This window comes from Anomalospiza imberbis, chromosome 4, assembly GCF_031753505.1.
Source record: "Anomalospiza imberbis isolate Cuckoo-Finch-1a 21T00152 chromosome 4, ASM3175350v1, whole genome shotgun sequence".
In the NCBI taxonomy this organism is placed as follows: Eukaryota; Metazoa; Chordata; class Aves; order Passeriformes; family Viduidae; genus Anomalospiza; species Anomalospiza imberbis.
This window is the reverse complement of record NC_089684.1, coordinates 6,550,024-6,564,760: the sequence shown is the minus strand read 5'-3', so window position 1 is coordinate 6,564,760 and position 14,737 is coordinate 6,550,024. Positions and strand designations below refer to the sequence as shown.

The 14,737-nt window shown below is 39.3% G+C and overlaps 1 protein-coding gene across 14 annotated transcripts in view; it reads left to right on the top strand.

The window, feature by feature from the left end:
- Positions 1 to 14,737, top strand: part of TENM3 (teneurin transmembrane protein 3) — a 469,046-nt gene that overhangs the window by 425,237 nt on the left and 29,072 nt on the right. For all 14 annotated transcript variants that reach the window (XM_068187008.1, XM_068187012.1, XM_068187010.1 and 11 more), the window contains 4 exons: positions 158 to 178; positions 5,422 to 5,654; positions 6,267 to 6,421; positions 7,274 to 8,148. In XM_068187008.1, coding sequence (XP_068043109.1) covers positions 158 to 178; positions 5,422 to 5,654; positions 6,267 to 6,421; positions 7,274 to 8,148 — 1,284 coding nt within the window. The remainder of the gene's footprint in view (positions 1 to 157; positions 179 to 5,421; positions 5,655 to 6,266; positions 6,422 to 7,273; positions 8,149 to 14,737) is intronic.

The following is a 14,737-nucleotide window of genomic DNA, read 5'->3' as shown; positions in this document are numbered from 1 at the left end:
AACATATGTGATCAACGTAAGTGGACGATGGACAATCATTCAACACTTCACTGATGATAGATGTAAATGTTGCCTTCTTCTCTCTCATCTTTTAACATCCTTTCTGAATGTTTGTCTAATAATGTTTTTCTGTTCTTTTTTACTTGCTCCCACCAAGAAATAAAGATTTTAGACATAGGTAAGCATTCCTTAAAGAAGATTTATATTTTTCTAACTGTTCTTCTTTCTTTTTTAACAAATGAATGCTTATAATGGGCAAGTCATTTCTGAGATGTATTACTAGAAAAGAGGAGTATTTTTCAAAAATAATGAGTTCATATGTTTTAGTTATGTCAACTGTCAGGCTGTATCGTTCTTTCTGATGAGTTCCTCTTTTCTCATCACTCTCTGTCCACAGTCAGGCTTCTTGTTATGCTTGTGTGTGCCCTCCTTTGCTGTTCCCTCATCTCTGCTCACTCCTTGCTGGCAGCTCTTTTGCTGATCCTATCAAAACTCACTCATTAATCAGATACACCAAATATGATGAGAATGGCATATAAAAGTATCAAGGGAATTAATTTCATTAGCCTTTTGATGTTGAATCTTTTCAGGCTCTCATTTAACAGATTTGTTTCTTTAAAGGTGAGCTTCTTTTAATAATGGAAGTTGAAATAACAATAACACAACTCCAGGAGTTAAGATTTTAAAATACACCGAGACTGACAAAATTGGTCATAGAAACAGCAGTAATCAGAGGATTGTAGTACAGCATTCATCCATCCTGGCATCGCTACAGTAATGGCAAGAACAGAAGAGTACGTGGATGCTTAGAATTGCTTTGCCACAGCAGCTGGTGCTGATAAGGAAATAAAACACAGTCATGCTAAAATCTTGTTGCAGACATAAAACCCTGCAAACGTTTGTGGCAGAACTCCTAAGTATACATCTTAGCAGGCCCACTGTTACCTTTCTCTCCTTTTTGCTGCCAGTCATTTTCATTCCTTGTTTTTAAACAAATCCCAGAGGCATATCTCTGCTCTCCTTGTTTTTTAAATTCACTTTTCTTTGGACACACTTTTGTGTGAGGAAGGGTTTTATGTTTTTAAAAATATGTTTCAGATGTGTTGGGCAAAAGATTCCATGACTAAATAAGGTGTCTGCATCAGTGCTAATGATCAGAATTGGTTTTGTGGGTTTTTTCCAGGGATGACTTGAAGGCAGTCTCTTCTGTTTGGTGGGTTTAGGGTTTCACTATTGCAATTAGTTTGTATGTGTTCCACCACTCTTAGAAGAATTATATCCCTTGTGGTATCACAAAGTTGTGATTGCAGCTAGATAAGACATTGTCTTGGCAAATATATAGAATGTGGAATAATACTTAAAATGGGCATGTGGAATGTAGAAGAAGGGATTAAAGAGTGGATGCATATTGAGGTTTATTTTGCTGTGATTTGGTAGTGCCACCTTCTCCTGCCTCTGGCAGAACTGTGGTCACAGCCTCAACTGCAGTGCTTCAGAAACTGGATCCCTGCATGTAAGAAAAGTTGGTGAGGGAGAATACTGAAGCTTTTCTGTTTTATTCATGCCTAAACATGCAGAAGCTCCAGGTAGCAAAATTGCAGTCATACCAAACAAATTAGTGTAACAACATTGGCCCATATAGCAGCTGTGAAGTGGGGGTTCCTCCTGGGGCAGAAGAAGACATAGAAGGCTGTGGAGAACTGGCCCTGCAGGAGCAGTTGGGGATCCAGCAGGCAGGAGGTGTGGAGCCCACTGTGCAGCCCAACACAATTTATTATGAGTCTGAGTTTTCTCTCACATCATACAACATTTTCCCAGTGTCCACTCTCAGCCTTAGAGATTTGCTGATGAGAGACTTCCTAAGCCAAGAGTGGAATCTTTATGCTTAATCTCCCCTGGCAGCTTTTTATTCTATTAATTTCTATTAATAAATAAAAGGCAGCTGCCTTTTATTTAAGATGTGTAAAATTTTAGGATCCACCAAATCCTCTTGCCACGGGCTCTCCAGCTAAGGACACACCGTGAGACCAAATACCTTCTTTTGGCTGCATGAATTCATGCAGAGTCCTGTGAAATGCTGCAGAGGGAAGCACATCTGTCTGGCCTGTAACAGGAGAAGGCAGCAAACGTCCAGTTTCACTGGCAGGCCTTTCAGACTGCTGAGGAGATTTCTCCTTAAACTGCAGTTTGGAAAAAAGCCCTCAACAGACCACTTTGCAAAAGATAATTGCTAGGTATTAGAAGAAAATGCACTAAAAAATGCATTCCCCAAGTAAAACTACTGAATGAGGCTAAAATACTAGTTCAGATCTCTTGTCTATTCAAGCATTCACCTTTCCTGGCCTATAAACACAGTGCTTCAGCACAGTGTGATGTGTCTCCTACCTCAAGAAGCCTGTACTCTGTTTTATAGAGAGAGAATGCAGATCAAATTTCTCTTCTCATGTACCAATGACCTCACATTTTTTCAATCTCAAAGCTGAAATGATGTCTTTATACACACTGCTGCCTGTGGGTGATTAATGCTGATAGACATTCATGGAAGAAGTCATTTTTAGAAGGACTTTGAAGACAGGGAGGTCTTTTGTAGGCTATGGCACTATCCCAAATCTATAGAGAGCCAGAAAAAAAAGTCTAACAAAACATAAAAACAGCTTTGAGGGGATATATGGTTTAGAGGGCACATAGTGAAGGCAAGAAAGACAGGGACAGAAGCGGGAGGAGTATTTTCAAAAAATCTGTACGTGGAGAATAGTCCAGGTGATCTGACAGCTGAAGAATTAAAGGATCGGCCTCAGCAAGATAAAAGCGAAGGGAAATAGATCGTTACAGCTCTGTGCATGTGTGTGCACACTTTCAGTTCAAAGCACTTACTATTATTCAGCATGGACAGAACAAGTTAATTTTTAGACATTTGTCTTTACAGGAGCCAGTGTGGGTATATAACTCCATGTTTTGCAGGCTACTGAAAGTGATTAGGCAATACTGAATGAGTCAGTAAGTCACGGGCTGAGGATTTCACTTCTTTGCATTTGTTGTTATTGGTAGAAGGCAGAAGCTTAATTTCATTTCAGGGTACAATGAAATTGCATAAACTCTGCATCTTTTCAGCTGCTGGCTGCTTATCCCTGTACTATTTTTGTGATCTGCATAGTGCTCATGGATGTTTTCTGGCTAGAAAACAAATGTAGTTTTCACTTGACAGTTATTCAGCTCCTCAAATTGTGCCTTTCTCCCACAAATTAACGGGGGTTTCTTTTGGCTAAAGCCTTCCCGGCTGTTCAGCCTTCACCTGAAGAGAAATGCTGAGGTTAAGCCTGTTGTATCAGCTCAGAAAGGAGCCGTCAGACATCTACATATGGCAAGTTGGAGAGTTTCTATTGATTCAGTAATAATATCCTATGCACTTCAGTTCTTTAATAAAATAAGAAAATACATTTAAATTATCAGGTGTATTTTTTTTTGTTTGATGAGGATACGGTACTTACTGTGAGAACTCATCCTCTGATTTCTTTTTTGCTGGAATTAATTAGAATGTACATCTTCATATTTATAAAGAAAAGAGCTTTAAATTTTTTTTTGGAAATAAATAATTGTGTTAGGCATAAATTACTTACTTTTTGATTTGATGGCTTCTTATTCCAATGGCTGAAAAATATGATTGAGGCAGTGTTAGATGGGTTGAAGATAGGTACTTTAATTTAGATTTCAGTGGTGTAAGAAAGAACTTTATTTTAAATTACATTGAAATAAAATTTAATTGCACATTTCACATCTCGTAATGTGTTTATATTTGAAGTGTTTGCAAAGTTTCTTAAAGACCAAAGTAATCATTTAAATGGGTGTAATTTAATCTGCAGTCTATGGAGGTATAAATAATTCGTACACTACATAGTGATAATATTAAATGATCGCTGCATAAATTAAGGTTTTGAAAATACCTTCTAACTATTTAGCACATTGGCAATAATAGATTTGTAAGAGACAGAAATTTAAAGTAAGCCTACATTTGATTGTTTTCAGACATGCTGTACAACACTCAGTGCAATGGCAGAGCTTTTAAAGAGGTGCTAATCACTGTGTATTTGATTTCATTAGTCTGTTTCACTTGGTTCACTTCATTCTGAACCAACATGTTAAAAGTCTTAAAACCAAATAAAATCCTATTTATGCAATGCATTTTTTCTGTGTTTTTGTAATTGGATGGCTATAAAAATCTGTCCCTGCTAAAAGACAGAATTTGTTCACAAGTTGTTCCTGTTGGTCTCTGTTGCATTTTCCAAGTGGCAGTACATAAAAATGTGTTACATTAGCACAGTTACGTATTTACAAAACGTGAAGTATAGCATTCTGTGAACAGATGTTTGGCTACCACCAGACTGGTAGATCTGTTTAAGCAGCACTTTTGCAAACATCAGAAGTGACTGTTCTGACACTCTGCTTCAATCCATGAGGGGAGCATCTGAAATTACCTCATGTATTTACATGACCTTATTTCAGCTCTTCATGCCATAAATTAGGTCAGGAATCCCAACTGCAGTGGGTTAAGTTTCTACATCATAATATAACACAAAAGGTAATCTCCAGGGCTGTTTTTTTCACCAGCAGGGAAGAAAAGACTGTAATTCTCAATTATGTGGCACCAGTGGAGAGGCAAAATGTACAGTTCTGGGAAAATGGTTAGCAATATATATTTTCACTGTAATGAAGACTGTGCTGGCATAGTTAGTGGTTTTCTGCCAATGTGTACAGTTATTTGAAATATTACTCTGACTTAAGAAGAATGGAAAAGCTCTGCTTGGTCTCTGGTGGAAGAGATGACATTTCCTAATGTGTCAAATCATGCATATCACGCATTTGAAAGCAGTAGATTAAACAAATACTTATGAATGATGTCTTATCTCTTGCCTGCGAACTCATCATTCAAACTCTGTCTTCTCTGTTTATGAATTACATAAACCATGAACCCCAGCAGCCTTGTATAAATTTTAATAAAACAGATAGGATAATACCAACAAAGTGTAAGTGAGGCCTGGGATCCTGCTGCAAAATATGGGATTAGATCAAGGTTCCCAAAACTCTCAGAAGGTTTTAAACTCCAATATTTTGATTTGGCCTATTAGAGTGACATTTGCAGTCCGTAATAAGAGAGCCTGAACTGGCCTGAGAGCATCGAAGACAATGGGGACCTTCTTTCCTCAGAGGATTAATCTAGATGGGGCTGCCTGTGGCACAGTTGAGAAATGTAGACCAAAACAATTCTGGGGCCATGACCTGTGCTGCCTGTGCATGGAGCATCACCACTGACTTTGACTCTGTCTGCATTACTGCACACTGCATAGGAACTAAGCCGTTTTCTCCTTCATCCAATGTTAGGTGCAGTTAACTGCAGCATATGCAATGTGTTATTCCATTTTGCAGCAACAACCCAGCTCACAGATACTACCTCGCAACTGACCCCGTGACGGGAGATTTGTATGTTTCTGACACGAACACGCGCAGGATTTATCGGCCCAAGTCGCTCACTGGTGCGAAAGACCTGACCAAAAACGTTGAGGTTGTAGGAGGAACAGGGGAGCAGTGCCTGCCATTCGATGAGGCAAGGTGTGGTGATGGAGGCAAGGCGGTGGAGGCGACTCTCATGAGCCCTAAAGGTAAAAAGAGTTCTCCCACTGTAACATTCAAAATAATACAGAAGTTCAGAGCTGGGGGCATGCTCATGTTTAATTACTGAATTCAATAGCTGGCTTAGAAATTGGGGATTTGAGTGATTTTTTACAAGTAGAAAACCTATAGAGGAAGAGAGCTACAGGGGACTGATTTTTTTTTTTAAATCAATTAGGCTTGATTTTTAGGAAGTATTTGGCTTGAGTGATTATTGAGCATTTTTAAACACTCAATAAGAGCATTTAGATTATGTGTTTGGCAGGCAGCAGTGAATATCTAAAATGAGCATTGCTTTTGGTTCCATTTATCCCATGTTTAAAGATAACTTAAAAGCTAGTCCCTTCCCAACACACAAAAGCAAATGAACAGCAAATGCAATCAACAGTAGTAGATTTCATGCTGAATATTGGTTTGTCATGCAAAATACATTAACAAGCTGTATTACTACCTACTGAGTAGTAGGCAGTACTACAGAGACCAGATTTTCTGCCTACAATTTGCACTAGATACATGCTACCTATATCCTTGGTTGTGGATAATATATTCACTGGTAGTGCAAAAAAAAAAAAAAACCCTAATTTTTATTTGCTTTACTGAAGGAATAGCAATAGACAAGAATGGGTTAATCTACTTTGTTGATGGGACCATGATCAGAAAAGTGGATCAGAATGGAATAATATCGACTTTGCTTGGCTCCAATGACCTTACCTCAGCACGACCTCTAACCTGTGATACCAGCATGCACATCAGCCAGGTACTTTCCAGTTGCTGCTTATTTAGAAAGCTGAGCTGGGGATAGAAACTGAAATGCCGCTTTCGCACCCTTTAAAATACAACTGGGTGGAGTATGATGGATATTTAACAGCAGGTTTGGGGGAGAAAGCAACCTGTTCCACAGGCATGAATTGTACTTTATTCTCTTAGCTATAAATGTTGGTGTATTCAATTTTTCTGCCCATAAAGTTCAGTTTGGTTTAGAACAGCAGAACTATCAGCAGGAAACATTAAGCCTGGTAGTAAATACTGGGGGAATGGCATATCTGTTAGGACTATCTTGGCATGTTGATGTTTTCTGAATTGCTGACATCCTTAGCCTACTAGAGTGAATGAAAGGATTTACACAAAACCCCTGTATTTTCCTATTTGTCTTAAAAACTTGTGTAGGTAAGGAGGGACATGTCAGTAGCGGTATGTTCCAAAAATGGAGTACAGTGTTTCACAATCTGGAAGGTAGTACGTAATTTTTGCTACTACAAGAATAAAAGATGAATACTGTTGACAAGTATTTAGACATTGATATCTGCCTCTATAGTTATTTATGCATTTGTGACACAGAAAAGTATTGCATTTATTGGAGGGGAAACTCAGCCTGTATTATAGTTTCAATGCAACTGGCTTTCTTTTCAAGAAAATGGATGCCTGAATATTGTGCCCCTTGCCTCCCTGAAAGGCTTTAGTTCGCTGCATGTACTCATGCAAGTTCTTCAGCCGCGATTGCTTACAGCAGATAGAAAATATCCTTACATCATTGTCTAAAACTGAAGGTTAATTAATTCATTTAATCTGCACTGGTTGACTGTTGAACAAAACACTTCTGTTTGTTTAGGTTCGTCTGGAATGGCCTACAGATTTAGCTATCAACCCAATGGATAACTCCATTTACGTTTTGGATAACAACGTGGTTCTGCAGATCACTGAAAACCGTCAGGTTCGCATTGCTGCGGGGAGGCCGATGCACTGCCAGGTGCCGGGGGTGGAGTACACGGTGGGCAAACACGCCGTCCAGACCACGCTGGAGTCTGCCACCGCCATCGCCGTGTCCTACAGCGGAGTGCTTTACATTACAGAAACCGATGAAAAAAAGATAAATAGGATAAGACAGGTCACAACTGATGGAGAGATCTCTTTAGTTGCTGGAATACCCTCAGAGTGTGATTGCAAAAATGATGTTAACTGTGACTGTTACCAGAATGGAGATGGCTATGCTAAAGATGCCAAACTTAATGCCCCTTCCTCCTTAGCCGTGTCTCCAGATGGCACCCTGTATATCGCTGACCTGGGAAACATTAGGATACGGGCTGTGTCAAAGAACAAACCCTTAATGAATTCAATGAACTTCTATGAAGTTGCTTCTCCAACAGACCAAGAGCTGTATATCTTTGATGTCAATGGTACTCACCAGTACACTGTGAGTTTAGTCACTGGAGACTACCTGTACAATTTCAGCTACAGTAACGACAATGATATTACTGCGGTGACGGACAGCAATGGAAATACTCTTCGGATCAGGCGGGATCCCAACCGAATGCCAGTAAGAGTGGTCTCTCCTGATAACCAAGTCATCTGGCTGACCATAGGTACCAATGGATGTTTGAAAAGCATGACTGCACAAGGGCAGGAGCTGGTCTTATTTACCTACCATAGCAACAGTGGACTTCTGGCAACTAAAAGCGATGAGACTGGATGGACCACTTTTTTTGAGTAAGTACATAAAATAAAGATAGATGCATTATCATTTTATTGAGTTCTGTAGGACCAACTGAAGTATTTCTGGGTAAAGTAACTGTAAAGTTGACCCTTGATAACAAAAAGCACAGAAAGATACTTTTCATTTCCCATGCTGTCTTCCTCTGTCTTACTTGTCTGACTTCTTTTGAACATTGGGTCTGAATAATTTTGAATTCATTATTTTGAACTTCAGTTTTATATATTGAAATAATAGTGAGACAACATTTCACTCTTGTCAAGAAATTTGTAACTCAGACAACCATGGGTTTGTAGATTTGCATCAAAAACTAGATTTTCATCCCACTTGCTCATTAGATTGACATTCTTCTGCTGCAAATACTGACAAGAAATTTGTCTTCGCTGCTCTATTTTTTTTTTAAAGCAAACGCATTTCTGTGTGGTCTTTCACCCAAAAATAACATCTGGGTGGGTAGTAAAAGGTTGTGTTTCACTGCGTGGCAAGTACGCAGGAAGGATCTCCTGGACAGCACAGCAGGCTTTCACACAGGTGGACCCAGTTGGAGGAAGCTGAGAAGAGAAATATGGGCCCTGGGGGAGCTGTCATTCCTGTAGGAATAAACTGAAAACACAGAAACCACCAGCACCATGTAATGTACAGGTGCAAGCACAACAGCAAGAGGTATTACTGGAACAGTAGGACTTGTAATTTTACCAACCTAAGAAAAAATCTTTTCAGTGAATTGCTTTAGCCTGTGTTACACTCATTAAGTCATCAATGCCTGTTCATAACAGAGAGATTAGCAAAGCGTTTTACAGAATCCTCAATTATATTGACTAAGGAAGATCATGACAATTTATAGATAAACTAGTAGAACCAGAGAATTCACATACAGGCTTTATTGGCAACTTCACCTCCAACTGATCTGAGCTGCCAACTGATACGCTAAGACAAAACATAACAAAAATGCAGCTTAAACCAGAAACCATTATTTCGAAAAAGGTCAATGAAGAATTAACACAGTTTTTTTTTTCAGTTGTCTCTGCCAGCTGGAAAAATAGGTGTATTTTTAACTCACATGAAAGACATGATGAGGTTGGGTAAGAAAGTATGCATGAAGGAGTGGAAGATATAGTGTTAGTGTGCTAAGTAAAACTGTTAAGAGGCCTGTAGTTGAACTATTCAGGATTACAAAGGGCATCATGAAAATTCAGTAAGTCCCTCTTCTTTTTATTTCCCTCTCTTCTTTTCTTGTATCTTTATGATGAAATGCAGTAGCAACTGCTGCCAAGGTCAGAGCTTAAAAAAAAATCTTTCAATTCAACACACATGATAAAGAAAATAAAGTGCCAGTGTCAGGCAGTGGCAGCAAAGACAAACATCTGTGTTCTGAGATAGCTTCATATTTCTGTCAGTGTACATTTGGCTGAGGCAGTGTGCAGGAGGACTCTGAGCACCTGTATCTACTCTCCAGCCTTTACAGATGCCCATCAGAGACACAAGAGCAGCAGGTGCTGCTTCACTGCATATTGTGTCCTGAAGTGGAGACAGGGCTAGAAATGCTGATCCCTGACAAAGACAGCAGGTGGGATGCTACTGCTGCCAGTTTTAAGGTATTCTTGCAATAATCTGTAAATTGGCAGGGCTTTGGTAGCAGGCACCTTCCCAAAGCATTAACACACATCTGTAATATTTAATTGTGCTTTGGTGCATCCGCTGTGTATCTTTTTAGGTCCTGCCAAGAGGACACAGACGCACAGCAAGGGTACACAGAGGAATGAGAAAGTGTTTGAATGGGAGGGCAAGTGTTCTCCTTCTCTTGAGTTAGCCCTGTCCTGTATGCTGACAGACCAAAGCACAGCTTTAGGTGTGCTGGGAATAGCCATCCATTTCCACAGAGAGTAAAGTCAGTGTTGAGCTGTGACAGACACAGCCACTTGTTTCCAATAGGCAAGTTGGGCAAGACAGTCAGTCTGGGGGCCAGTGAAGTCCCATACAGAAATTAAGGCATCTGCTGGGTACAGCAGGCACTTTAAATCATGCTGGCATTCTTACTGGCTAATTGAGGACCTAGAGTTTTAATCAGGGCAGTAATTTCTCACCATGTTGGCTCTAGTTTCTCTGTAGCGTACTGTGGTGTTCTGCAGTAGCTGGCGGCTCCTGAATGTATCTTAATGGCATTCTGCATGATGGCAAAAAAATTGGTTATTATATTCACTATTCAGTGGGTGATAGGCCTGTAGTTTTCATCACAGGGAGAATCTGGTGTACTGTGTGTCATGAAGTACATGGCTATTTCCTGGGTCTGCAAATAGCTGTCTTTCACACCTGATCTGCTTTCATGCAGACTTTCTGGTCTGAGTTAGGTTATGTCCAGCTGACTTACAGAGAGCCCAAAGGGCAGGCTATTCCCCTCAGTAACTATTAGTATTATTTCCAAGCTGCTGCTTATGCACTTGCTAAACAATTACCTCCAACCAATGTCTCGTTAGAATTCCCAAGCTGAAGTAATTATAGAAAAAGCTAGGCAATTTCACTCTTCCCAAATTTGCAAGTGTATGAGGCTTTTGCGGAAGCAAAGATATTTATCTCCTCCCTGTAGCCATGGTGAAGCAGTAATCTGTTTAATTGCAACAAGGAAGATTCAGATCAGACATTTGGAGGAACTTCACGGTGAAGATTTTGGAGCCCTGGAGCAGACAACAATGATAGTGACCCCTTGCCCTTCATAGACTGTCTTTAAAAACAAATCAGACATCTTTCAGGACCAATGCAGGAAGAACAGATCCTGCCCTGGGGTAGAGGTTGGACTGCATGACCTCTCAAGGTCCCTTCCAGTAATGTTTTCTGTGATGCTCTGTAAAAGTTAAAACCAAAAATAAAAAATTCTACTGATTATGTAAAGCCACAGGGAATAAGGGGCAGGAGGAAGGCACTGTGGTATTTTTCTTGCCAAAACAGCATTCTTAAAAACATCCATCAGTCATCATAGCTGCTTGCTTCTTTTGAACATAAAATCCCCATGCACCAAATCTGTGTATATTTCCCTTTTGAAGGAAAAAATAATTGTGAACACAACTCATTTGCCATTGTTTTATTATAAGATCAAGTATTATTGTGACTTTTTGGTGCTCGTGATTTGTAACATTAAATCTGACAACGCTGGACTTCGAGAGGTTTTTGCTACTATTGCCAAAAGAGGTGGAGACTGTGAATTATCACAGAAGAGTTTGTGTGGGGGTTACATGATGTACAAGGGTGTATCTCTCTCAGCTTCTGCATATTCGTGTTTTTGGGTAGTATGGGCTAAAACATTACCAGGTGAAATGTTTTCTGTTGAAAAAAAATGAAACCATGCTAAAATAGAAAGGTATCCCTCAAATAGCAATTGGGGAATAAGAAATTCTGAAAAGAAGTCACTCTGGCTTCATAGCATAATATTTCAACCTCATTGCTGAATGCATTTTCTTTTAATATCACAGATTATTTATGTTTTTCATTTACTGTATTACTCAAAATCTCAAAATATTTTGAGAAAAGGATAGAATTTATATTCTGTGGTGAATCCAGACTTTCTTCCCACTCACAGTTAAAAATGTTCAACTTGTTTGAATGTCCAGTGGACCAGAAATGCCTTCTGCCAACTAGTTTTGAGTATAGCTGGGATTTTTCACCTTTTGATTGTTACACATCTGTTTAAGTGGCTGAAGGAAAAATACTGTGCCTTTAGTAATAAAAAGTTCAACCTTAGGAGCAACTCAGGAATAGCTTTGTTAACTATTCTCCTGTGCAAGTCTGGTTGTATAAGTGGAGCATGGATCCAAATAACTTATTTCAGCTTAGTTCTCAGTGGTTTGAAAGCAGGTTTATGAAAATGATTAAATCTTTCTTTTTTCCTTTTCAGAACTTTTCAGTACAAAGGGGAAATATTTGCAAAAACATTGCATCCCAAAAATTGGCAATCATTGCTCTGGCACATACTAAAGCATTTGGTCTTGTTTCTTTTCATGGCTTTCTTCCACAGTTTAAATCACACTAATATCAGATCCAGAAGAAATTTACTTTTTTATTTATTTTAGCCTGGACACTAATTAATCTATAGTTTATTTTATTTAGTCTCTTCTTTCCCTGAAGAAGGGAAGGACTGACACACAAGAAATATTTTTTACATTCTTTTTTGTTTTTACAGTGAAATTTTAAGTACTAGCTTGAATTACTTAGGATGTAATATAATATGTTTTCTTTGTTTACAGACTTGAGGGATTTTTAATATCTTTATGGCAAAATGGATTTGTAAATTTCTATTTTGCTAGGGGTTATAGTGTACTGATCAAAACTGACACCTTATATTTCAGGAATGAGTACTTTTTTTAAAGAACTGTCGCTCAAATTCATAGTAACTGTTACCTGTTTTCAGAGGTCCAAAAATTTGCTGAATAAAAATTATGTTAACAGAGCATTTACAGAAATGATTGAAAATGCATGAATACTAAAAACCAATGGAGCCATATGAAGCTAAAAGTTGCTCAGATTAGGTTTTATAATGAAATTATAGTATTAAACAAGGTATAAAAGTGATCAGCCTTATCAAATTCTCTTACAAAATTCTGAGATATCTGAGCTGGAAACTATTGACTATAACTGCATATTTTGTGTGCATAATATGACCATTTAAACAGATAAATTTTAAAGTTAAACTAATTATCTGCATAATATCATTTTGGAAGTGACACTTCCTAGCTAGCCTATATGGCATTATTTCTATGCAGCAGATTCCATTATGACTTAACAAATAGATAGCTAAGCCAGGTGCACAAAAAGAGCATTTTCTCTTGACCTAGGTTTTTGAAATACCAGAAGCAAATGCCTAAAAAGCCTTGCAGGTGCCCCTGCAAGCCCAGCCCCCAGCCTGCAAGGTCTCCATCAAAGCCCTGGCATTCCAGCAGTTGCCAGGCAGGCGGCCGTGCCAGCCTGTGGCTGCTCTGTGCTCCTTGGGTTCTTGAGGAACTGGCAGAGGCTGCTCGGCCGGGGAGAATCCCTCCAGGACAAGCAGCCAGCAGCATGGGAGTGCTCGGCACCGTGCCCATCTCCCACAGACACCGAGCCCTTCCCTTCAGCTGCTCTGGAACAAATCCTGCTCAGCCCAGTCTTGGGCGTCTGGCGTCTGTCCCTCTGCAGTCACAGCCCGGGGGCTTCTGCAGGCTCCCCTGTAAAATCACACGTGTTCCTTCCCCCCCAAGCTCTTCTGGAAGGTTCGGGCCGCTTTTGCTCTCCTTAGACGTGCAGTAAGCCCAGCAGCCACTGTTCCTTATCTCTTCTCAGCTTTCTCTTATTATTTTTCATCCTCTTTTAGAAGCAGTATCAGCAGGCAGAGATCTGTTCCAGACTAAGATGGCTCCTCTCTGGAAATCCACTGCCTTTTTTCCATTACTCCATTTTGCTCTCCAGACCTCCTACTACGTTTCCTTACGTCCTTACATGGTGTCTTGCTCCTTTCCACATCTCCCATTATTTCCCTAAGGTGTGTTTGACTTTCCTGCTTTTTCCTTTCCCAGCAGTGAATTTCTTTGTGGTCTTCTCTTGTATCTCTTGACAGTCCATCCAATGTTTCCCCTGACACTTCATGCCCTGAGCTCATTTGTCTTCTCCTTCCCCTCCTCTCCCTCCCACTCAATCCATGTCTTCAAGGCAGTGCAATAGGAAGCAAAGAGAATGACATTAGCAAGCAAAGTTCTTATAAGTTTACTTTGCTCCCACAGTTAACTTAATGAGCTTTCCAGCTATTCTGGAAAGGTGGTGAAATCATGCAGAATGTGAAATCCTTACAGTAATTTATGAACTCTAGAGAATCACAAGCAAAAATCTATTTTCACTGTGTGCTGCAGAGTTTGCATAGTATGCTTTTATTAGCAATGCATTCAGTGCTGTGGTTTCCCTAAAACTCTGTGATACAGAGTCAGATATTGCCTCTGGCTTGGACTTGTTTAGTTTCCCCAAGTACCAGGCACATCATCTGTAACTGTCAACAGTTGGCAAGAGAGAACAAAGTGTGTTCTGCAGTTTTTCTTTTGCTTCATCTTAATACATTGCTTGTGGAGTCTCACTTGGAAATACTGAAATTTGGCTATGGAAAGGTCTATGGAACTTATGCTGAAATGCAAGTATTCAATTTGATCAGATTAAAATTATGCCCTACTACTAGTGTCAGTTCACTTGGACTTCTACTGTATATTAAGCAGTTCAAAATAAAGTTTTCATAATTACTATTTCTGTACCATTTCAGGTAACATTTGTGGGGGGTTATTTACCTGTAATATGTGTGTTTCTATTTGTGTTCATTTTTCTATCCCATTTATACTTCAGTACTAGGAGTATCTAAAAATGCCTAGGGCTCTATTACTTTCAGTTTTGGGGCTTTCATTCTAATTTGATTCTGCTTTCTTAGAAATACCAGAACTTTGTACAAAATTGCAATCTGGATTTTTTTATCACTACTAAACAACACTATCTGAATGTCCTTGATATCATAGTGCTTTTTAGGTATTTTTATCATACTTCTACTATCAACAACCTTTGGTACCTTCTGCTTTTACTGCTGCTGGT